Below are 22,732 nucleotides of genomic sequence, written 5' to 3' on the forward strand. Positions count from 1 at the left end.
ACGTTGGAGTCTGCAGTCACTGGAGCAAGCAAGCCTCATGTTTGCTTCCAGCTGCCTGGCTGCCGGCCGCCATCTTGGCTGACAGTTAATTTGCATAAGGATATGCTGATTAGCCAATGGGAAGGGTAGCGGTCATACGCTAATTACCATGTTTCTCTTTTATTAGTGTAGATTGATTTTTTACAGAGAAGAAGGGAGAAGGAAAGTGATAGAGAGTTAGAAACATTGATGAGAGAGGAACATCGATTCAGCTGCCTCTTGCACACTCCCTACTGGGGATGTGCCCGCAACCAAGGTGCATGCCCTTGACTGGAATCGAACCCGGGACCCTTTAGTCCACAGGCCGATGCTCTATCCACTGAGCCAAACTGGTCAGGGTGAGTTTATATTTTTTAGGGGCTGTTCAATTCAGAAAAGTTTTCAGGTATTCACATAGACTCATACCCCTACACATAAACTAATAAAAAATATAATCATAAACCACATTGATTCTAGACTGATTTTCCAGGATAGCACCAATGTCAAAGTGAATGTGTTATTGTAATAGAAGCCTTAAGTAAGTTATTGTAATAGAAGCCTTAAGTAAGATATGACAGACTGCTGGGGTCCAGCCCAGCAGGTCCAGGGGTCCCCAAAGGTGTGGACAGAGTTGGCGAAGAAGGAATGACATGGAGACAGCGTTCAGTTGATCAGCAGCCTAGCCAGGATCTCTAGGCAGGATCTCCAGCCAAGTTCTGTTCAAGATCTCCAGCAAAGTTCTGGTTAGGAACTCCAGAGAAGTTCTCGTCAGGATCTCCAGCGAAGTTCTGGCTCTAGGTTCTCTTGCCAAGTTCTGTAGTCAGGTTCTGTTCAGGTTCTCTTGCCATGTAGAATCTCTAGCCAAGTTCTCCAGGTTCGGTGGCCAGGTTCTCTAGGTTCTGTCTTTAGGTTCTCTCCCTAGGTCCTGTCTCTAGGATCTGTGTCTAGGTTCTGTCTAGGATCTGTCTCTGTTGTCTTGTTACATCTGTATTTATACCAGTTGATTTTAATCCTGTCAATTTCTATTCCAAAGGTTAGGGTGTTTCTTTTTCCAGGGAGTAAAGATTATGTAGCTTAATCGTGATTCTTCTTAGTTAAAGTGATTAACTACCCGCCTGGCATTTAAGGGGTTTTATTCCCTCCCTAACTTCAGGGAAAAATTCCTACCTGGGGAAACAACCTTTCTCGGAGAGGTGACCTTGGTTAAAACACATAACACCAAGAAGGGGAGCAAACATATTAAGAACAGTATGCCATATACGCCAGGTCCCTTGAAACATGCTGTGCAGATGTTTCTTCCCTGCAGCGACTGTGTCAAGCAGCAAGGATGGACTGGCTCCCGGCAACAGACAAAAAAAAAAGTTAAATCTAACATTGTTCTTTCATATGTTAATAAAATCCAGAGTATTATGAGCTTAAAGACAAAGAAATATCGCATTCATACTCTTTGTCAAGGTCATCAAGGTTTTGCTAAGGTTATGGGCTTTAAGGGCGCCATAGTTACCTAAAATCAATTTTCTCTGTCACTAGATTTATGATCCCAACAACAATCGGTATGAAGTCCCAGTCCCTCTCAACATACCCACAGTTCCATCCAGCACCCCTGAGAGTCAACTCTATAATGTCTTCATTAAGAAGAATCCATTTGGGATTGAAATTCAACGCAGGAGTACAGGCACCGTGATGTAAGTGGCTCCTAGTCTGATTTGAAATTGATGGATACCTGCACATTCATTGCTCTGTCCATTGTCCTTGGAGATATCCTGCTCAAAGCACCACACTACCCATTTCCAGTTTCATGAATAAGTTATTTCCTTTGGTCTGTTCTTATGAGAAAGCCCTCTGGGAATAATTATAGAGGCAGTTACATGCACTTAGGCATTCATTCAACAAATGTTTATGGAGTGCCTTTATCTTTTGTCATTATAGAAGATAAGGTCTCTCTTTTTATGATAAAAAATAAGTAAATCACAAAGTTAATTCAAGTTAAAATATAAATAAGGTGGTTTAGATAGTGACAACTGCTATGTAGGAAAAGAACAGGATGATTGAGTGTTGTAGAAGGTTACTGCTTTGGGTACTGTGATCAGAGTGGATCTCACCAAGGAGATGATATTGGAAAAAGGACCTGGGTGAGGAAAAGGAGCCACCTATGTGGAAATCTGAGGGGTGGGGAAGAACAATTTAGACAGATGGGCTGGAGAGTACACAGAACATGAAAAAGGAGTAAACTTGGCATATTAGGCGGGGGCGGGCGGGGGGGGGGGGGGGAGGATGTCCAATATAGAGTTGGAGCACTTTAGTAGGTAGGGAGGTAAGTGATGGGAGATGAAGCTGGAGTTTAGGTGGGTTTCATATTAGACTTCATAAAATTTTGTAATGGAAATCACTGAAGAATTGTAAATGGGGGAGTGACATGATGTGAGATACTTTGAAAAAATTCACTCTAAATGCTTTGTAGCAAATGTGGTCTGTAGGGAGCAGGAGTGGAAGCTGGGGTTGGTATGGAACCATAGCAACTGAGTTGGAGAATGCTATTAGATGGACATTCTGAAAGAAGATTTGAAGGAAGGTAGTAATTGAGGAAAATAAAGAATGAAGCTTGCTCCTGGGCTTTTAGCGAAGGCATCTATGATTGTTTTAATCAAGTAGATTTGTTTTGTTTTGTTTTGTTTTGGGAGATTAACAGAATTCTGGGTGGGAGACGAGGGAATCAAGAGTTGGTTTTCCTTGAAAAATTAGCTGCTTGAAGCCAATAGAACAGCCTGTTTCTTTCCCAAATATACTCTTTTGTGTTGCAGTTGGGACTCTCAGCTTCTTGGCTTCACCTTCAATGACATGTTCATCCGCATCTCCACTCGCCTTTCCTCCAAGTATCTTTATGGCTTTGGAGAAAATGAGCACACAACCTATCCGAGAGACTTGAATTGGCACACATGGGGGATGTTTTCCCGAGACGAACCCCCGGGGGTAAGGGCAGAGTTTTGGGATCTGGGTCTCTGCATCTCTCCACCCACATATGTACACTTTGTGTTTCATCTTCCCAGACTCAACTTGGGTGGTCACATCTGTTTTTAGGTAAATGGACCAATTCCAGGCTCCGTTGTTTCTTATACATTTTATTTATTTCAGAGAAGACTAGACACACCTTACCAATCAATTTTTGTTGAGTTTCTTTTTTAGCCGCCTCTTCCCACTTTTTCATATGATTCTTCCAGTACAAGAAGAATTCCTATGGTGTCCAACCCTACTACATGGGACTGGAGGAGGATGGAAGTGCCCATGGAGTGCTTCTGCTAAACAGCAATGCCATGGGTAAGATGATGCCAGCATCTCACCTTATTTTTGTGAACCAATCATTCTTGAGGAAGTTTAGAATGTGTTTGACCTAGCTGCCCACCAAAGTCAAAATCATTATCATGTGGCCAGTTTTGTTTCCTCTTAGCCTTTCTATTTAGCCTTTCTGTTTATTTTCAGCTCAGTAATATGTGTTAACAAGAATTAACTAAACTCTTATTTGGCAAAAGTCATGTAAGAAGGGATAGCAACACTAAGCAAGTCCCAATTATCCTAGAGGTCAGCTAGTGGAAGCCATCTGTATAATTGAATTAGTGAAGACGCTATGGGCAGAGCACCCTCTCTGGGGGTATGAAGATGTGAAGAAAATTTATATTGTATATTGGAAAGAGGTGGGAAAAGCAGGAGGTGGAGGGGAAAGCGTGCATGTAAGAAGTGGTGAAATCTGAATAAGGTCTATACCTGAGTTAATAATATTATGTCTATGTCAGTTTCCTGGTTTTGACAATGTACAATGGTTATGTAAGATATTATTATTGGGGGAAACTAGGGGAAGCCTATATGGGAATACTTGGTACTATTTTTGCAACTTATAAGTCATAAACTATTCTAAAATAAAATTATAATAATTAAAAAGAGCAGAATGACAAAACGTATAATAAGATATCAAAGAACACCAAAGAGAAAAAAATCCAGAGATAGGACCCTGTAGACTTTCGCTTAACTTCTTCAGTTCTGTGTAGGTACAATACAAAGTACTTTCTCACAATACTGAGGCATTGGAAAAGGGAGAAGTTATGCATTTCAAGGGATAGTTCGTCACATGGAATATTTTCAGATTGACTTGCATTTCCCTACATTTTCAGATGTGACGTTCCAACCCCTGCCTGCCTTGACATACCGTACCACAGGAGGAATTCTGGACTTTTATGTGGTTTTGGGGCCAACTCCAGAGCTTGTCACTCAGCAGTACACCGAGGTAGGAGGGAATTCAATTGGTTACAAAGAATTTAAACAGTATATTTTGTGTTCCAAAACCTATATTCATTAGTATAGTTCTCAGATAATAACTGGGTTTATTGGTCTTACCGGGAGACAGATAGATTATAAAATAAATAAAAATATATACATCCCAGTAATCATTAAATTCATAGCCACTCAAAGCATTTCAGAGCAGTAGAATTAATAGTACTAGGGGTGGTTGGGGAGGTGGCAATAGTGGTAGTGAGGGTGATGATGTTGGTGATGTGATGATGACGATGGTGATGTGATGGGGATGGTAGTGTACAGGTGGTGGTGATGGTGGTTGTGAGTGATGGTGTTTATGATGGTGGTGATGTGATGGTGATGGTAGTTTAGTGATGGTGAAGGTGGTCATAGTGGTAATGACAGCTGTTTTGGCAGCAGCAACAAACATATATAAAACTAACTGTATGTCACTGATATGTGTCAGAACAGTTTACATTGACATATTAACTCATTCAGTCCTCAGCTCACAAAAAAAAAACACACACTGAAGCAAATACTATTATTATCCGCAATTTAAAAGTGAAGAAACTGATGCACAAGAGGTTATTTAACATTTGCCCAAGGTCACATAGTTAGCGGGGATTGGAACCGGTATGATGCCCTAGGCATTTTCCCTATGGATTATGTGTTCTTAACCAGTAAGCTAGACTGCCCCTAGGAATCAGAGTAAGATGAGATTTTCCAAAATTCCTGGGCAGGGAGGTCCAGTCTAGGAGGAGGTTTTCTCCAAGGTAGCCCAGTGGCTGTGCCTCTTCTCAGTTTCTCTCTGGATTTGAATTTGTTGATCGTCTAACTTGGGGCACTGGAAAAATATTCTTATTACTTTGTGTACAACTTCAATTCAGAGTCTTCTTAAAAACTAATATTTTCTGTCTGTTTTTAGTTGATCGGTCGGCCAGTGATGGTTCCTTACTGGTCCTTGGGGTTTCAGCTGTGTCGCTATGGATACCAGAACGACTCTGAGATTGCCAGCTTGTATGATGAGATGGTGGCTGCCCAGATCCCCTATGTACGTTCTGTCTCTTGGTGTACTTGCTCTGGGTCCTCACAGCCAGCCCCAGTTGTCTCTGTATCTGGATTCATCTGCCTTATTTTTGCAGGATTCTGTAAAGTTACAAGATGCTTTCTCATACATCACACTGAGCCTCACCCCAACCCAGTAATACAGGTGGGGGTCATGGTCCTCACCTTAGAGTCACAGTGATTTGCTACAGGAGGAGGACATAGGCCTAGCTTTTTGCTAGATCATGCTTTCATTTCTGTTATATGAATTCAAAATATTTAGTCAAAAACATCCTTGGTTCCATAAGAATAAAAGAATCCCCCCAATAGTAGTATTGTTTAATTTTAAAAACTCAACCCAAATTCAGTCAGATCATTGTGTGTGTAGATAGAATCACTATTCCAACACTATGCTGGGCTGGAGCACAGTGTTCCCTCAGCTTTGACTTAATCCTCGGTTGAATGTAGGGACCTTGGAACTGATTTCCAGAGGAAATACATGTGGAATAAAACTCTTTCATTTCAGGACAAGAGGGGTCCAATAATTAGATAATTGGTTCCATGAGCCAATTACATACAGTGGTCATCAAAAGTAGGTTTACAGTTGTGAGTCTATGAAACATACAAATAATTATAAACCTACTTTTGCCAACCCCTGTATTTAATTGTATCCTATTTATTTTTATTGTTTATAGTTGTTTCTAGTCATAGGAAGTGCAGCATGCACTATTTCATTCTTAATGAGAAAGCTGTGTTTAACAACCCCCAGGATTGGATATCCAAAGCAATTACAGGTTTTGTTTTTGGTAGATTCACCATCCATGTTGTATTCCTACTGGGTAATTGACATTATGTTATTTTCTCTGAATCAAATAATACCAGGAACCACAAATAATACCAGGGCAGCTCTTGGGGAAGGTAGCAACAATCACTCCTTATATTGGTCATATACAAGGCACTCCCTCATCCATTGTTTTCATTTATTCTCAAAAACAGCCCTGCTGGATAGGCATTATTATCCTATATTTTGCTAATTTCATTTTCTTTTACAAAGAAAAATTAGAAGGTTAAGTAGATTTCCCAGACCCTAGTACCTGACAAATGACAAAACTGGGATTTGAAAGAATCTAAAAAACGCCGTCTGAAATTCCCTACCAGTTGGGTAAGGGGTGGTCTGTTCTCGTCTGGAACCTGCAGCCACTGAGTTCCCTTGTGTGTCCCCCAGGATGTGCAGTACTCGGACATCGACTACATGGAGCGGCAGCTGGACTTCACCCTCAGCCCCAAGTTTGTTGGGTTTCCAGCTCTGATTAATCGCATGAAGGCCGACGGGATGCGAGTCATCCTCATTCTGGTTCGTCCCTCTGTGAATGGGAGGAGTCTTTTGGGAGTGTGAATAAGCTTTGGTGGAGAAAACTTTACACATACTGTGTTTCCTTCCATGTTATGTGCAGAGAAGTTGAGGGTCAAAGAGGAGCTCTACAGTTCAGGTGGAAAGTAGTGCCTTCCCTATGGAGGAGTTTTTCTCTTTTCTGTCCCCAGTCATTCTCTGGCTTTGTTTTTCTCTCCTGACCTGTGTGTTGATTGTAGGACCCGGCCATTTCTGGAAATGAGACACAGGAATATCCTGCATTCGATCGTGGCGTGAAGGATAATGTCTTCATCAAAGCTCCAAACGGAGACATTGTCTGGGGAAAGGTATGATTTTCACAGTGACCCAGGTGAAGGATGGGTCACTGTTAATATGTTTGTGCCTGTTGTTTAACCTTTTCCATTTGGCTTTGAGGTCGGAAGTTCTCATTTTGTCAATCAATATCTGTCAACACAGTTAAGGAATTTTTCAGGAATGTATATGCACTGTGAGATGAACTTCTCTCTAAATCAAGCCTACGTGAAAAATCCAAGTATTATCACCTGTAGAACCATGGTTTATCATTTCTTAGGAAATGCTATATAAGAGAAGTTATCTCCTGCATTGCTTTTGAACATTTTTCTCTCCACAGGTCTGGCCTGATTTGCCCAATATCGTTATAAACAGCTCTCTAGACTGGGACAGTCAAGTGGAGGTAAAGGGTCCTTTGTGGATATTGGGTGAAGTCAGGGTTGCCAGGAAGGTCTATCTTTTAATCAGTTTATTTTTTTAGAAATGACTCAGACATGCCTGGTATTAATCTTTATTCTAATCCTCTATCACCCTGCCTGCCTACCATGTTTTCCAACCTGCCTGAGCTGGAGCTCTCTGTTCTTAGTGATAGATTCTCTACTGGTTCCATGTTTCTACCGCTATTTTCTCACAAAAAGACATAGCTGGCCTGCCTCCCTCTCCGAGCCTCTCAATGAAGTGGCTCACTACCCTCTCACATTTCTGTGATCCCAAATACTGATCTGTTTCTGTTTTTTTCTTTGTGTTCCTTTTTTTTTTTTTTTGCCCTTTCATCTAGACATAAGGGTTCCTACTTGCCTCTTGTCCATTGTGTATAAAAGCTGGAAGTTCCCATGACCAAATCTTTCTGTTGCTCCCCCTACCCTTACTACTAGCATTATTGAGCTTGTTAACTCTTAAAATGCACTGGTGAACATAGAGGAACCTATTTACTGAGACATACAAAGGACTATAAAGTTCTATAACAAGCAACCTGGCCTATATAAAAATGTATGAATATTTTCTGCTACTAAGTGGTGTGAATTCACAATTGGGCACTGAGCATTTATTTTATGTTCTAAGCTAATCACTATGGGGGAATACAAAGATCAATCAGAAGAAAATAAAACAAGGTCATTGCTTTCAAAGATCTTTCAGTATAGTTAAGGAGTTAAACCTTGGGTCTACTTTCCAGGTTAAAATGAAAACATAACTTTTATTATTTGAGGAAATTAAGGGGAAGGTGCATCTTTCTCCTAAATCCTCCCAATTTACTTGACTCACAAGAACTGTTTTCAAGTGATTCTGAAACTAGAGAAAACACAGGTGAATGCTAGTTAGATGGTCTAATGCAGTGGTCGGCAAAGTGCGGCTCGAGAGCCACATGGGTCTCTTTGCCCCCTTGAGTGTGGCTCTTCCACAAAATACCGACTTCTGCGCATGGGCCACGAAGTTTCAATCGAACTGTACGTGCGCACCCGCACGTGGTATTTTGTGGAAGAGCCACACTCAAGGGGCCAAAGAGCCGCATGTGGCTCACGAGCCTCGGTTTGCCGACCACTGGTCTAATGTAATAAAATGCAATTTTGCCTCTCACCCCCTTTCCTTAGTGGGAATGAGACACAAGAGGATCAACTGGATGTTTCTTTCCAACCTGTTGACAAGGCACCTGATGTCTGTCCCTTTCGGGCTGCAGGCTCTCCCTGGCTCATGCTTTGTCTTTGAGAAACACTTAGGAAATTACAGGACAAAAGTTGAGGGTTGGGCATCTAATAAATGAGATAGTGAGTCCAGGGGTTGATTGCTACTGTTCATGTTGATACGGAGAGGAAATCAGTCTATGGATGCTTTCCAAATGCTAAGGAGGGGCCTAATTGTGCTAAAATTTCCCCTGTACTATTGTACTTGAAACTTGTGCCAGGGGCTTGGCCCTCGCAGCCGCAGAGGCTTGCCTTGGTCGTCTGGAAGGACTTCCAGAAGGTCATTTGGCTGCCTGGTCTAATTAGCATGTTACGCTTTTATTATATTTGAAAGAAGCAAAGAACATTACTTAGGCTCTGTTTGGATTATCTGTCATTATGTAGTACAAGGCTGTGCGTGAGTTAAACTCTTAGTAAATGCCTGTTTGCTGTCTAATATGTTTGGGACAAGTAAATTATATTTAATTTTTATAGCTATACCGAGCTTACGCAGCCTTCCCAGATTTTTTCCGTAATTCAACTGCCACCTGGTGGAAGAGGGAGTTGAAAGAACTACACACCAATCCACGGGCTCCAGAGAAGAGTTTGAAGTTCGATGGCATGTGGATTGTGAGTGTTTGCGTCTGTGTACATTTGGATAGGGGTGTGTCTATCTTTGTGTGTCTAAGTGTATGTATCACTGACCTTTAATCAAGAAGGATAATGATCACCCCAGAGAGCTTTGGATGTATCAGACTATAGTTCCTCCAATTAGGACTGGAACATCCTGATAGTCCTCAGACCTTGTACCTTGCTGCAAGTTCCTGCTGTAAAATTCCAAGGTCATTACTAGGAATTTCTTAGAACTGCAACTTGCTTCACACCCTGAGGGTGAATTTTTTTTTTTTTTTAATCCTGTAGCCTAGTGGTTCTCAACCTTGGCTGCACATTAGAATCACCTGGGAATCTTTTTCAAATCCTGATTTCTGGGCCTCATCCTCTGGAAATTCTGTTTCTTTGTTATGGGGTGGGGCCACAACATTAGTAACAAAGAAACATAATTTCTGGAGAATGAGGCCTAGAAATCAGGATTTTAAAAAGATTTCCCAGTGATTCTAATGTGCAGCCAACGTTGAGAACCACTGGCAATTGATCGTTCTAGTCAATTCTCAGCTGGATTTAATGATTACTGGATGGTGAATGATTTATTCACTACTTCTTTCCCTCTGAGTGGACAGCAGGTAACTATTTTTAAAAGTATGTTTTTATTGATTTCAGAGAGGAAGGGAGAGGGAGAGAGAGATGAAACATCAATAATGAGAGAGAATCATCCATCAGCTGCCCCCACCCCCCTGCCCACTGTACTGGGGATTGAGCTTGCAACCTGGGCATGTGCCTTGATCGGGACTTGAACTGCAACCTCCTGGTTCATGGGTTGACGTTCAACCACTGAGCTACACTGGCAGGGCCAGCATGTAACTGTTTTGTAAAGTAAGATATATCTGTGTTTGACTTTTCTAGGATATGAATGAACCATCAAGCTTTGTGAATGGGGCAGTTCCTCCAGGTTGCAAGAATGCCTCTCTGAACCGCCCTCCCTATATGCCATGTAAGGACCCTGGGCCTCCTCTACTGGCAGAGCCATGGCCACAAGGAGTGACCCCTGCAAGACTCAGCAGCCAGGGGCTTATCCTGACTGCTCAGGGCATATCTCAGTAGTGCTTTGGTTTTGGGGAGCCAGCAACAGACACACTTCAATCACTTTACCCAGTTGGGTGTGTGCAAGTTACTGACCCCACTGAGTGAACTTTTGAGTTTGTTCAGAAAACACTTAACAGTAGTTATGTCTCCAAAGGATCCTACAGCTACAGCTTCTTCAGGCTCAAGTTAATTCCTCCACGAGAATTTGTTATGCTACCGGTGGGTGGAAAATAGTGGCTTCCCCTTATCATGGAGTTGATGGACTTTGGTATTACACCTGTGTTCATATCTTGGCCCCAGAAATTATTCTCTCTGTGAGTTGTATGACCTTCAACAGATTCCTGGATGTTTCCCAGCATCAGTTTTTTAAACTGTAAAAGGAGGATAATGATATCCTTTTCATAGAATTAAGATAAGAACGACATGAAAGAATTACCATGTTAAAAGCCTAGGCTGGAGGCTGCCCCATAGCGTTTGACAACTCTGTTCTTCCCCATGCCCTTGGCTTCCTCTTGGAGACCACTCCAGAAGACTTGATGTTGAATGGCCTGTGGGCACCATTGCGGCTCCCAGAGCTGAGCACGTTCCTGTGCCTCTGGGATGGAGAGGGCCCCATGCAGATGGAGAGTTCAGTCCCTTGAAGAGAAGTCAGTGATAAACAGGATCAGAGGTGGCTTTCCCATCACTAGCTCTTTCTCCTCAGATTTGGAGTCCAGGGACAGGGGTCTCAGCAGCAAGACCCTGTGCATGGAGAGCGAGCAGATCCTGCCCGACGGCTCCCGGGTGCGGCACTACGATGTGCACAGCCTGTACGGGTGGTCCCAGACCAGACCCACATATGAGTGAGTCGTCATCTTCCTTCTCTAACTGGCCCAACCTGCAGGGGCAGCCAGTGACTGATGAACTCCCCAGCTTTTCCTCTCATTTCCTCTTCCAATGGGGTTAAAACGATTTTAATTACTACTATGTAGCCATTCTTACTTTTTGGACAAATATTCATGAGCATGGAACCAGGCCCTGTGATCATAGTTAACCAGACAATTTTAAATAAGGGCTGGTCCTGCCAGTGAGAGACCACAGTCCTAGTGGAGATGACATAGGCCATGATCACACAGTGCAGCTGATGCTGTAACAACATGAGATATAAGAAGCAAAGAGAGTGTAGAGGATCAGATAGTTCCTTTATTTCAAAAGTCACTTACCTCTTTTGGGATTTTTTTGGGGGGTCATTCATGTTGGGATAAACAACTAGTGTTCTATTGAATTAGCCTTATCGAATTTTGTGAGCTCAGTCCCTGAATAATAAGAATTATTCTAAGGAAAGCTTTATAAAGGAATTCACCTTCTTCTTCCCAAAATATAGAAAACTAAGTACCGAGTAAATAAATAGTAAGATTTGGTGATTACTTATTGTTTTTAGGTGATCCAGTGAGTTTATTGCATAGTGAAGTCCTTTGTAAAACAGTGTAAATACTCTAAAGGTATATGTGTTATTCTCCCCATCCACCTGGGATTGGTCAATGGGAACTTCACTGTAGCTCAGATTTCCCTATTTCCTCCAGTAACAGGAAACATGTTGTCACCATGGCCTGGGGTCAGAAGTTCTAGGAGGAGGAGGTTTGTGGTCTTTCTTCCCCTGTTCTGACCTCAATCATCTCCTTGTTCCCCTCTAACCAGAGCTGTGCAAGAGGTGACAGGAGAAAGAGGGATCGTCATTACCCGCTCCACGTTCCCCTCTTCTGGCCGCTGGGCAGGACACTGGCTGGGAGACAACACGGCTGCATGGGACCAGCTGAGGAAGTCTATCATTGGTGTGTGGTGGGGAGGGGAGGTGGGATCCTTGCTAAAGGATTCTCTGAGGAGTGGGTAGGAAGCAGGTCGGGAATGGTGTGTCTGACACAGCTGTGGTTCTCCTTGCAGGCATGATGGAGTTCAGCCTCTTTGGCATATCCTATGTAAGTGCCCTTTGGATCACCCCTAATCCCCAAGAAGGTGATGACGTCGTTCAGAAATCATCAACAGGAGCATTTTATTCTATCTTGTCTCAGACAGGAGCAGATATCTGTGGGTTCTTTCGAGATGCTGAATATGAGATGTGTGCTCGCTGGATGCAACTGGGGGCCTTTTACCCCTTTTCAAGGAACCACAACACCATCGGAACAAGGGTAGGATGAGGGTATCACTAGGAACACAGGTCCAATTTTGAGTTGTTCATATTCCCCATTGATATCTATAAACCCGTTAAACCCTCTTGTTTCTTTTCTTTTTTAATACATGTATATATTGTGAAATGATTAGTACACTTGGGTTAGTTACCACCTTCATCACTTCAGATAATTTCCATTTCTTTTTTGTAATGATGACATTTAACATCTACTCTCTTAGCAACTTTCAAATATATAAGACAGTATTTTTAACTGTATTCATCATGCTGTACATTAAATCCCCAGAAAATGCAGCAGGGGGGCAAAAGTTGGTTTACAGTTGTGAGTATGCAAAACACAAAGTTTATTCTTCTATTATGATTTAATAATTATTGTATTATTTTCCATATGAACAACTATAAATCTACTTTTGCCCCACCCTGTATTTATTTTATAACTGGAAATTTTTACCCTTTGACTGACATCTCTCTATTTTCCCCAACACCCAGCCTCTGATTACCACCATTCTACTCTGTTTCTGTGAGTTCTACTTATTAAGATTCCCTTTTAGATTTCTATATTTTAGATAAGTGTTATCACATAGTAGCTGTCTTTCTGTGTCTGACTTATTTCACTTAGCATTATGCCATAAAGATCCATTCATGTTGCTGCAAATGGCAGGATATCCTTTTTTCTTATGGCTGGATAATATTCCATTGTGTACATATCACATCTTCTTTATCCACTCATCCATCAATGGTCATCTAGGTTATTTTCGTGTCTTGGCTATCTTGAATGGCACAGTAATGAACATGGGAGTGCAGATATTTCTTCAAGAGACAAATTGCATATAGTTGGATTATATGGTAGTCTTTTTTTTTAATTTTCTGAGGAACTGCCATGCTATTTTCCATAGTAGCTGTACCAGTTTAAATTCCCACCAACAGTGCACAGATGGTTTCCTTTTCTCCACATCCTCACCAACACTGGGTTTCTTTTGTCTTTTTGATAATAACCATTCTAACATGTGTGAGGTGATATGTCATTATGATTTTGATTTGTGTTTTCCTGATGATTAGTGATGTTGGGCATCTTTTCATGCACCTGTTGGCCATTTGAATGTCTTCTTTGGAAACTAGAAATCAATAACAGAAAAAAACTGGAAAATTGACAAATATGTGCAAATTAAACAACCAATGGGTGAAAAGAGAAATCATATGATAAATAAAAAATATTTAGAAACAAATGAAAATGGAAAAACACATACTAAAACTTATGAGATGTAACAAAAGCAGTTCTAAGAGAGAATCATTCAGAAAAAAGAAAGATCTCAAGTAAACAACCTAACTTTGTACCTCAAATGAGTAGAAAAAGAACAAAGTTAGCAGAAGAAAGGAAATAACAAAGATCAGGACAGAAATAAGTGAAATAGACACCAAAAAAGTAATAGAAAAGAACAGCAAAACTAAGAGCTGTTTCTTTGAAAAGAAATAAAATTGACAAACCATTAGCTGGAATTCCTATGAAAAACATAAAGAAGTCTCAAATAACTAAAATTATAAATGAAAAAGGGACATTACAACAGATATACCAAGGATTATAAGAGACTATATGCCAGCAAGTTGGGCAACCTAGAAGAAATGTATAAATTCCCGGAAACGTACAGCCTGGGGCAAAAACTATTAAAATACAACCTACCAAGACTGAATCATGAAGAAATAGAGAACCTGAACAGACCAATAATGAGTAAGTAGATTGAATCAGTAATAAAAAATCTCCCAACAAAGAAAAGCCAGATGTTTTCCCTGGAGAATTCTATCAAACATTTAAAGAATTAATACCAATCTTTCTCAAACTCTTTCCCAAAACTGAAGAGGATTTCATACTCCCAAACACATTGTAGAGGATCAGAATTACCTTGTTACTAAAGTCAGATAAGGGCACTACAAGAAAACTACAGACCAATATCCCTGATGAATATAGATCCAGAAATTAGCACACTAAATTTCACAGCACATTGAAAGATGCACACAACATGCTCAAGTAGGGTTTAACCTTCAGGCGTAGAGGTGGTTCCACATATACAAATCAATAAATGTGATATACCACATTAATAGGATGAAGATAAAAATCATATGATTATTTCAATAGGTACAGAAAAAAACACCATTTGACAAAATACAATATCCTTTCATGATAAAAACTCTCAAAAAATTGGTTATAAGAGGAATGTACTTCAACATAATGAAGTAAGACAAGCCCACAGTTTATATCATACTCAGTAGTGAAAGTTTAAAAGCTTTTTCTATAAGATCATGAACAAGACAAGGGTTCCAACTCTCACTATTTCTATTCAACATCATACTGCAAGTCCTAGCCAGAACAATCAGATGAGAAAAAGAAATAAAAGGCATTCAAATCAGAAAAGAAGTAAATTGTCTCTGTTTACAACTTATATGATCTTATATGGAGAGCATACGAAAGATGTTACCAAAAAATTATTAAATTATCAACAAATTCAGTAAAGTTGCAGAATACACAATCAACATTCAGAAATGACTTTTGCATTTCTATACACTAATAATAAAACACATGAAAAGAAGTAAAGAAAACAATCCCATTCACAAGAGCATCAAGAAGCAATAAGCAATACTTAGGAATACATTTAACCAATGAGGTGAAAGATCTATATACTGAAAACTATAAGTTATTGATTAAAGAAGTTGAAGAAGACAAAAACAAATGGAAAGATCTCATGTTCATGGATCAGAATAATTAATATTTTTAAAATGTCTGTACTACCCCAAACCATCTATAGATTTAGTGCAATTCCTACCAAAATTCCAATGGAATTTTTCTCAGCTATCGAAAAAAAAAAACTTAAAATACTTTTCAAACAAAAAAAGACCCCTAATAGCCAAAGCAATCTGAGAAAGAAGAACACATTTGGAGGCATCATGCTTGCTGATATCAAATTATATTATAAAACTATAGTAATCAAAATAGTATGGTATTGGCTTAAAAATAGAAACACAGATCAATACAACAGAATCTAGAGCCCAGAAATAAAACCTTGCTTAAGCTATCAACTAATATTTTACGAGGGAGCCAAGAATACTCATTAATAAAGGATAGTGTCATCAATAAATGGTATTGAGAAATTGGTTCCCTATCTTGCACCATTCACAAAATTAACTCAGAATGGTTTAATGACTTAGTCATAAAACTTGAAACCATATAACTCCTAAAAGAAAACATGGGGAAAATGTTTCTTGACATTGGCCTTGGAAATGATTTTTTTGATGGGACTCCAAAAGAACAATCAACAAAAATAAATAAATGGGTCAACATAAAACTTAAAAGCTGCTGCACAGCCAAAGAAACAATTTTAAAAAATGAAAAGGCAACCTACAGAATTGGAGAAAATATTTGAAAATCACATATCTGATAAGGGGTTAATATCCAAAATATGTAAGGCACTCACACAACCCAACCAAAAAAACACCCAAGTAATCTGATTTTAAAAATGGGCAGGGGAACTGAATAGACATTTTTCCTAAGAAGACATACAAATGGCCAATAGGTACATGAAAAGAACCTTATGGTTCAATGAACCATCTTCTCCAGTGTTCTTTAGATTATTCTTTGTGTTTAGGCAGCGTTGTAGCAAATATATCTCCAAAAAGAATGTCTTATGGGAAAATTTTATCAGCTGTCCTAGGAGAGCTTCAGTGACCTCTTTCAGTCTAATTTTCTGTGTGTCTTATCTATAATCATCTTTGATTTAGTTAATTGTGATTTTCATCTGTAATAAACGTTCAGTGACCTCAAGTATGCCAGCTCCCCTACAGTGAGCTCTAAAATTCCTCCTTTTGTCCTTTAGAGGCAAGACCCTGTATCCTGGGATGATGCGTTTGTGAAAATCTCCAAAAGTGTCCTGCAGACCAGATATACCCTCTTGCCATATCTTTACACCCTGATGCACCTGGCCCACACAGAGGGCAGTACTGTCGTGCGGCCTCTTCTCCATGAGTGAGTGTTTAGCTGGAATCCCAATGACTAAGGGATAATTTTATTCTCTGTGGTGTCAGTTGAAGAAAACAGTTCTTCCAAATTAAATTAAAGACATGATTGCCTTTTCCCATAAGCTTTCCAGGCACCTGAATATGTTATCTAGCATGGTGTCACTGATACCCTAGATCTTTAATAAGAGATTATTGAATATAATTTATTTTTTCAAAATGATACAACACAGAATAATTTCTTTCTAGATTAAGCATATGTAGACCTACCTATCTTTTACAGAAGCTCAGATCATAGGCATTCCAGGGCGAGGTTTGAGTGTTGAAGGCCATTCTTGCATTTAGGATGTGCCATGGTTAAGAAACATGGAGATATCTATAGGTGAGAACATGTCTAAGTCTAATCATGTCTGGAGTTTGAAGAACATAATATGCATAAAGTGAATATATATCTGATTAAGGTAGAAAAAGTAATTTAAGGTAGAGAAGCTGGATTTCTGACTTGGGTCTGACCTTGAGGAGTTTCTTCAAGGCCTTGGCCTGGAGCCCTATTGGCACCCTGATTATGGTACCTTGGTTTGTCTTTCCAGGTTTGTGTCAGACCGGGTGACCTGGAACATAGATGAGCAGTTCCTGCTGGGCCCAGCCTTCCTGGTCAGCCCCGTCCTGGTGCCTGTAAGTATGGAGGCCTCTGATGAGCAGAGGTCCCAGTTACGAAGCCTGGTGAATGGGGGGAGGAGAAGAGGCCTGATCTGGTGGGGGTCCTGAGCAGTGGCTTCTTATTCTACCTCTGTCTCTTCCTCTCTCTCTGAGTTGAAGTCCATCACTTAGGGGTTCTGGTCCTCAGCTCCCTCATCTTTAAAATCATCATAACAGATTCTGATTCATAGGACAAATAGAGAAGGAAGAAACCTTATGATTTATTTGAAGATATACTAATTTCTTCATTAACTGAAGTCAGGAGTGTGATCAGGTGGGGGCAATACTGTAAAGATTCATTACAGTCCTCTGTCATCATTAAAACAAAACTTTTCATAAGGATCATTTGAAACAACATGTATAATCTTACTGTTGAGGGCTAGGCCTTCCCTTCCTCCTATAGGAGGTCTTCAAGTAGCAAAAGCCATTTCCTTACCTTTACTGTTGATGATTAGGCTTCTAATCAAAGCATCAGTTAATTGCATCTTCTTCAAAACTTAGTGCACTAATCAAAATCTCTGAAGTATTGGCATGTAAATCTACAAAGTTTTCCTCTGCCCCAGACCCAACTTTGTTTCTTTCAAGAGGGTGTATGTGGGTTAAGTCTGTAAGCAGATAATAATTCTTCTCCAAAATCCTGGATCCCGAAGGACTTTACAGAAGCCACAAGCATAGGGCAGGCAAATCTCCCATTTGAAGTAGGGAGAGAAGGAAGGCTTCCCCACAGTCCTATCCTCTAGAGAGATGAAGTGTGTGGGTCAAAGGCCATCACTGTTATTTTGACCAAGTTGGTTAGTCTGCCTTAGATAACTGAGCCCACTGCCCATGACTTATTTGTGTTTGATTTTAGAATGCAAGAAATGTCACTGCATACTTCCCTAGAGCCCGCTGGTATGATTACTACACGGTAAGTTTTTCTGATTGTTTATACAGCCCGGGAAAATGGGAGCGTGCACAGGCTTTAGAATCTGACAGACCTCTGCTCACATTATGGCTCTGTAACTCCCCTGATGTTAATCTTGCACAGGTCACCTTTAACCTTGTAGCCTCCGTTTTCTCACCGCCAAGTCGGGGAGAACCACTTCCTTCACAGAATTGTGAAATAACACATGAAGTATCTCACTTATTCCCTGGCCTTTGTGGGTGTTCTTAATGTGTTAGTTTTTATCTTTCCTTTTATCACCACTATTCACAATGGTGGTAACACTAGTAAACACAGGAAATTATTCTGTAAACTATAGTTTTTGTTTGATTTTCTCCCCGTGGAAAAGTTCATAAGTGCAGAGGCCTTTTCCTCTCTTTTTATTCCATGTCTCCTTCTCCAGCATAGATGCTCAAAGAGGAGTTGTTAAACCTAATTCCCCAAGGAAAGCGAGTGTAAAATGCACACAGAAGGAAGGGCCCTACCCTTGTGCACTGGAGCAATGCAGTTGCATTTGGAAATTCAGGGTGAACACATTCTCTGTTGTAGAATGTTTCTAGGCTCGTCTGAGCCCAGAAACTCATCTGGAAAAATAGGATCTTCTGGAGCCACTTCAGGGCACATTTTTATTGTTAGATGTATGGGGTGACATCAGGTAAAAAATTATATGTTTCAAGTGTGCAATTCTATAATTGTATATTGCACTGTGTGCCCACCACCCAAAGTCAAATCTTCCGTCACCATTTATTTGACCCCCTTTACCTCTCACTCCCCCCTCACCTCCTTCCCTTTCATAATCATCATACTGCTGGGTGAATGTGGGAAAATGTATAACAGGTATGTGTGGAAGGATCATGAATAGGCAGCAAGTTTGGAAGAGTGGATGTCTGGTAAATGCACTGTTCAGAGGTCTGTTGTCTCCTTCATCATCTCCGACCTTCTTCTGGCCCTCAGGGTGTGGACATTAAAGCAAGGGGAGCGTGGAAGACTTTGCCAGCCCCTCTTGACCACATTAATCTTCATGTCCGTGGGGGCTATATCCTGCCCTGGCAAGAGCCTGCACAGAACACCCACTTAAGGTGAGCGATGGGACCAGTTAGCTCAGATCTTGGTGGAGTCCACTGTAAGCAGTACTCTTGGGTCCAAAAGCAATTGTACTAAACATTTTTGTTAGCTGGTTTGTTTTTTCAGACTCTCTGCTCTTTGAACAATTAACAACAACTATTTTAAATCTAAGTGGGTTAAATGCTAGGTCTAATTAGTGATAATTGAAATGGAAGAAACTATTGCTGGAAAATTGTGTAAGCCATAATGCAGCTGATGCCTGAGGGTGAGATTCCTCATCATACATGTATTTAAAAATTCTAGACCTAAGCCTATATGATAAATAATAGCTAACAGCAAATGAAAACTTGCTGTGTACTTAGAACTGAAATAGTATGAAAATTTCTATTTTTTCTTTAAAAAAGTTAAAAATAAACACTTATAGTGTAAGTACTGTTATTATCCTCATTTTATAGAAAAGCAAAGAGGCTTCATTGAGACCTGGGGAGCAGGCATTGATTACTTCAGAGTCACATAGTTAGTAAGTAGTTGAAGATGGACTAAAATCTATGTCTGTCTGATGTCAAGCTAAAATTCTTAGAGCCCTATGAATTTAAGTCCAAAAATTTAGTTAAAAATGCAATGAACTAAAGACAAAACTCACTATATACATATTTAGGAAGTTAGGTCATAAAAGAAGAAAGATCACAACATCAGATCCTTCCTCACAATGGGGAAGGGAAGGAATCTAATGAGTTTGCTTGTAGTGTCTGGTGGAGCTTATAGAACCTTAAAGGAAAACTCCCCTTGCTTCATTCATTAATTCATTCATTCTGGTATGAAGTCATAGAGCAAATGGAGACAAAACTAGAAGTAGGTCACGAGTATCTTGAAATCTGACTCTCAGTCTTTATAGCATGAAGGACTTCCTTTATGTTTTTTGAATACTCTTGGTTTGAGACTGCGGCTTGGTTTTTAGCTAATGCCTTTCTCCCACTTCACTATAGCCGCCGGAAATTCCTAGGCTTCAAAGTTGCCTTGGACGATAAGGGAACTGCTGAAGGTTTGCTCTTCTGGGATGATGGGCAAAGCATTGGTGAGTAAGGGTTGCCTCAGATTCATGTCTGTACCTTTGACTGGACTCCTGAATATATTATAGGCTTGCTTTTCATTTTTCATGTTAAAGCAATTTTTCACTTTTTAAAATATATATAGCTGTTTGAAGTAGTACATAGTGTGCTTGATCCTTATGCTGCATGTAAATGAAGCTTAGCTGGGAATCTCTCACCATTATCCACTGTCCGAGCCAAAGTGAAAATTCCTTTGAACCAGTTGAAGTATACTTCTGTATGGTGTATGTCCAAAAGCACATTCCCTAATTGCATGGTTTATTGTCCCAGTAAGAGTGACAATACCTCTATCAACTGTGCTATTTATTTGAGGGAATTTTTCATTAGGAGTTACAGGAATTGGTGAACTTTTAGGAGGATGGTTTAATTATCATTAGCTATTTCTAGGCCAGTGCTGTTTAATCCAACTTTTTGCAGTGACGGGTATGTTCTATAACTCTGTTGCCCACAGTGATAGCCATTAGGCATAGGTGACTACTAAGAATTTGAAATGTGACAAGTCTATCTGAGGAACTGAACTTTTAATTTTATTTAATTTTAATTAATTGTAATTTAAAGAGCTAAATTTTGTCAGAGGCTACCTTGGACAGCACAATTCTAGAGGCTAGCCAAGGCCCTCTGACCGAGTGAGCAGTAAGCAAATTGGAAAGAGATGGGTACATGGGACAAGTGAGAAAGCCACAGGGTAGGAAGTAGGATGGGAATACCTGTAACAAGGCTGTGATAAGGCCACCTTCACTGGAGGCTTTTCTTTGGGTTTCTTTGTTCTTTGGAGTTTATGGTTAAGAAATTGCTTGATATCTCTTAAGACAAACTGACCAAGACACCATTCTTGGTGATTGTGATATATGTCTACATCATGTATGTTCACATATGCGAGCTTCTAGCAGGAAGAATTGGGAAGTTCTGAGGTGACCAGGAAGATGTTGGGAGTGGTAGATAACAAGGGAGACAAGTGGATTAAAGGGAAACCGCATCATGTGAAGTGCATCTGCCAGACAGCCGTGTCTACACACACCCATTTCAAACATCCTGTGCAAATTGAGGGTGGGGGCAAGAGTCTGACTAATCTCTATACATACGTCTTAAATCACAAAATGGAAATCAGTAAAGAAAAAAAAAGACAAGTAGGCAATGAGAATTCTAAGCATAACTCCAGATCATGTTTACCTTGTTTGTTTGCAGACACCTATGAAAAGGGACTCTATTACATGGCCCGCTTTTCTGTCATTCAGGTGAGTGTGACTGATACTATGAAGGGGCACTAGAGTGCTACTGGCTTCGTAGGATGCTGGAGATCATAAGGGCATAAAGTACCACCTAGAATTCCTTCACTGCCTACCTTGCTAATTTGCATCCTTTCCTTTCTCTAGACTTCAGATAGATTTAGTATGCTACCAGAAGTTTTCTGTGACTAGACCCATTCATGTTTTGTCAGTAACTTTTTCCAGTTTAGTGAGGCAGAGATGGACAAGCTATTTCGATGTTATCTAGTCCTTGTTCTTATATTGTCTTGGAATGTTCTGCACATTTTCTGACTTCTCTACATATAGAAAGTAAGGTTCCTGATAGCTGAGACCCTTTATCTCCTTGGACTTCAGGGCAATTCTGCAGACCCTGCAGGTGCTTTTTAGTCAAAGAAAATTTAGATGATAGTTGAAACAGGTGATAAAGTCCTGAAATCATGGTCTCCACTACAAGGACACAAGGTGGTAACTCTGAAGTTGTCTTACCTCATGACCTGCGTTTGTGCCTAAAAAGAGGTGGTGAAAATTTTGAACAAATTTTGCTTTATTTTTTTTTATCTCTAATTTGACAGAATACGATGAAGAGTCATGTAATTTTCAACAAATACATCACGGATACAAACCCTTTGAATCTGGGCTACATTGAAATCTGGGGAGTGGGCAGTACCTCCATTTCCAGTGTCAGCATCTCTGTGAATGGCATGGATATAACACCCAGCTTCACCTACAACCCTACATTAGAGGTGTGTGACCAGTGAAAGGTCTGAATGGTATTTCCCAACCCTGAGATGCATTGTGAACTGCCTGCCTTTTTCTTGCTAATGACACCCTCTCCTGCAAAGCTTTTCACCAATCCCCCTGTTTAAGTGTGTCAACATGGACAGCATAGTGATGCAGGGGAAATCAGCCTTTATCATTTGGGATTGAGGGTCTGCGTCCTTACTTTCTTTTTTTATTTTATTTTTGCTTAATCCCTTCACCTTTTTCAAGGAATTTATTTATTTATTTGTTTGTTTATTTATTTATTATTTTTTAAATCTTTATTGTTGAAAATATTACATATGTTCCCTTTTTCCCCCACTGACCTCTTCTAGTCTGCCCCTTCCCCTGCCTGCCCCACCCACCAGGCCTTCACCACTCTATTGTCTGTGTCCAT

At 40.2% G+C, this 22,732-nt stretch overlaps 1 protein-coding gene across 1 annotated transcript in view; it reads left to right on the forward strand.

Annotated features, from left to right (window-relative positions):
* MGAM (maltase-glucoamylase) overlaps positions 1–22,732 on the forward strand; it is an 84,312-nt gene that overhangs the window by 59,037 nt on the left and 2,543 nt on the right. The window contains exons 27-47 of the mRNA XM_070424051.1: positions 1,549–1,703; positions 2,820–2,988; positions 3,237–3,333; positions 4,182–4,294; positions 5,228–5,353; positions 6,572–6,700; positions 6,937–7,044; positions 7,350–7,412; positions 9,163–9,297; positions 10,189–10,276; positions 11,072–11,210; positions 12,046–12,179; positions 12,289–12,323; positions 12,417–12,533; positions 16,396–16,544; positions 17,125–17,209; positions 18,084–18,140; positions 19,110–19,234; positions 20,207–20,295; positions 21,515–21,564; positions 22,149–22,319. Coding sequence (XP_070280152.1) covers positions 1,549–1,703; positions 2,820–2,988; positions 3,237–3,333; positions 4,182–4,294; positions 5,228–5,353; positions 6,572–6,700; positions 6,937–7,044; positions 7,350–7,412; positions 9,163–9,297; positions 10,189–10,276; positions 11,072–11,210; positions 12,046–12,179; positions 12,289–12,323; positions 12,417–12,533; positions 16,396–16,544; positions 17,125–17,209; positions 18,084–18,140; positions 19,110–19,234; positions 20,207–20,295; positions 21,515–21,564; positions 22,149–22,319 — 2,334 coding nt within the window. The remainder of the gene's footprint in view (positions 1–1,548; positions 1,704–2,819; positions 2,989–3,236; positions 3,334–4,181; positions 4,295–5,227; positions 5,354–6,571; positions 6,701–6,936; positions 7,045–7,349; positions 7,413–9,162; positions 9,298–10,188; positions 10,277–11,071; positions 11,211–12,045; positions 12,180–12,288; positions 12,324–12,416; positions 12,534–16,395; positions 16,545–17,124; positions 17,210–18,083; positions 18,141–19,109; positions 19,235–20,206; positions 20,296–21,514; positions 21,565–22,148; positions 22,320–22,732) is intronic.

Source organism: Myotis yumanensis, unplaced genomic scaffold (assembly GCF_028538775.1).
Source record: "Myotis yumanensis isolate MYYU_CA2020_CCGP unplaced genomic scaffold, mMyoYum1.0.hap1 SCAF_9, whole genome shotgun sequence".
Classification (NCBI taxonomy): Eukaryota; Metazoa; Chordata; class Mammalia; order Chiroptera; family Vespertilionidae; genus Myotis; species Myotis yumanensis.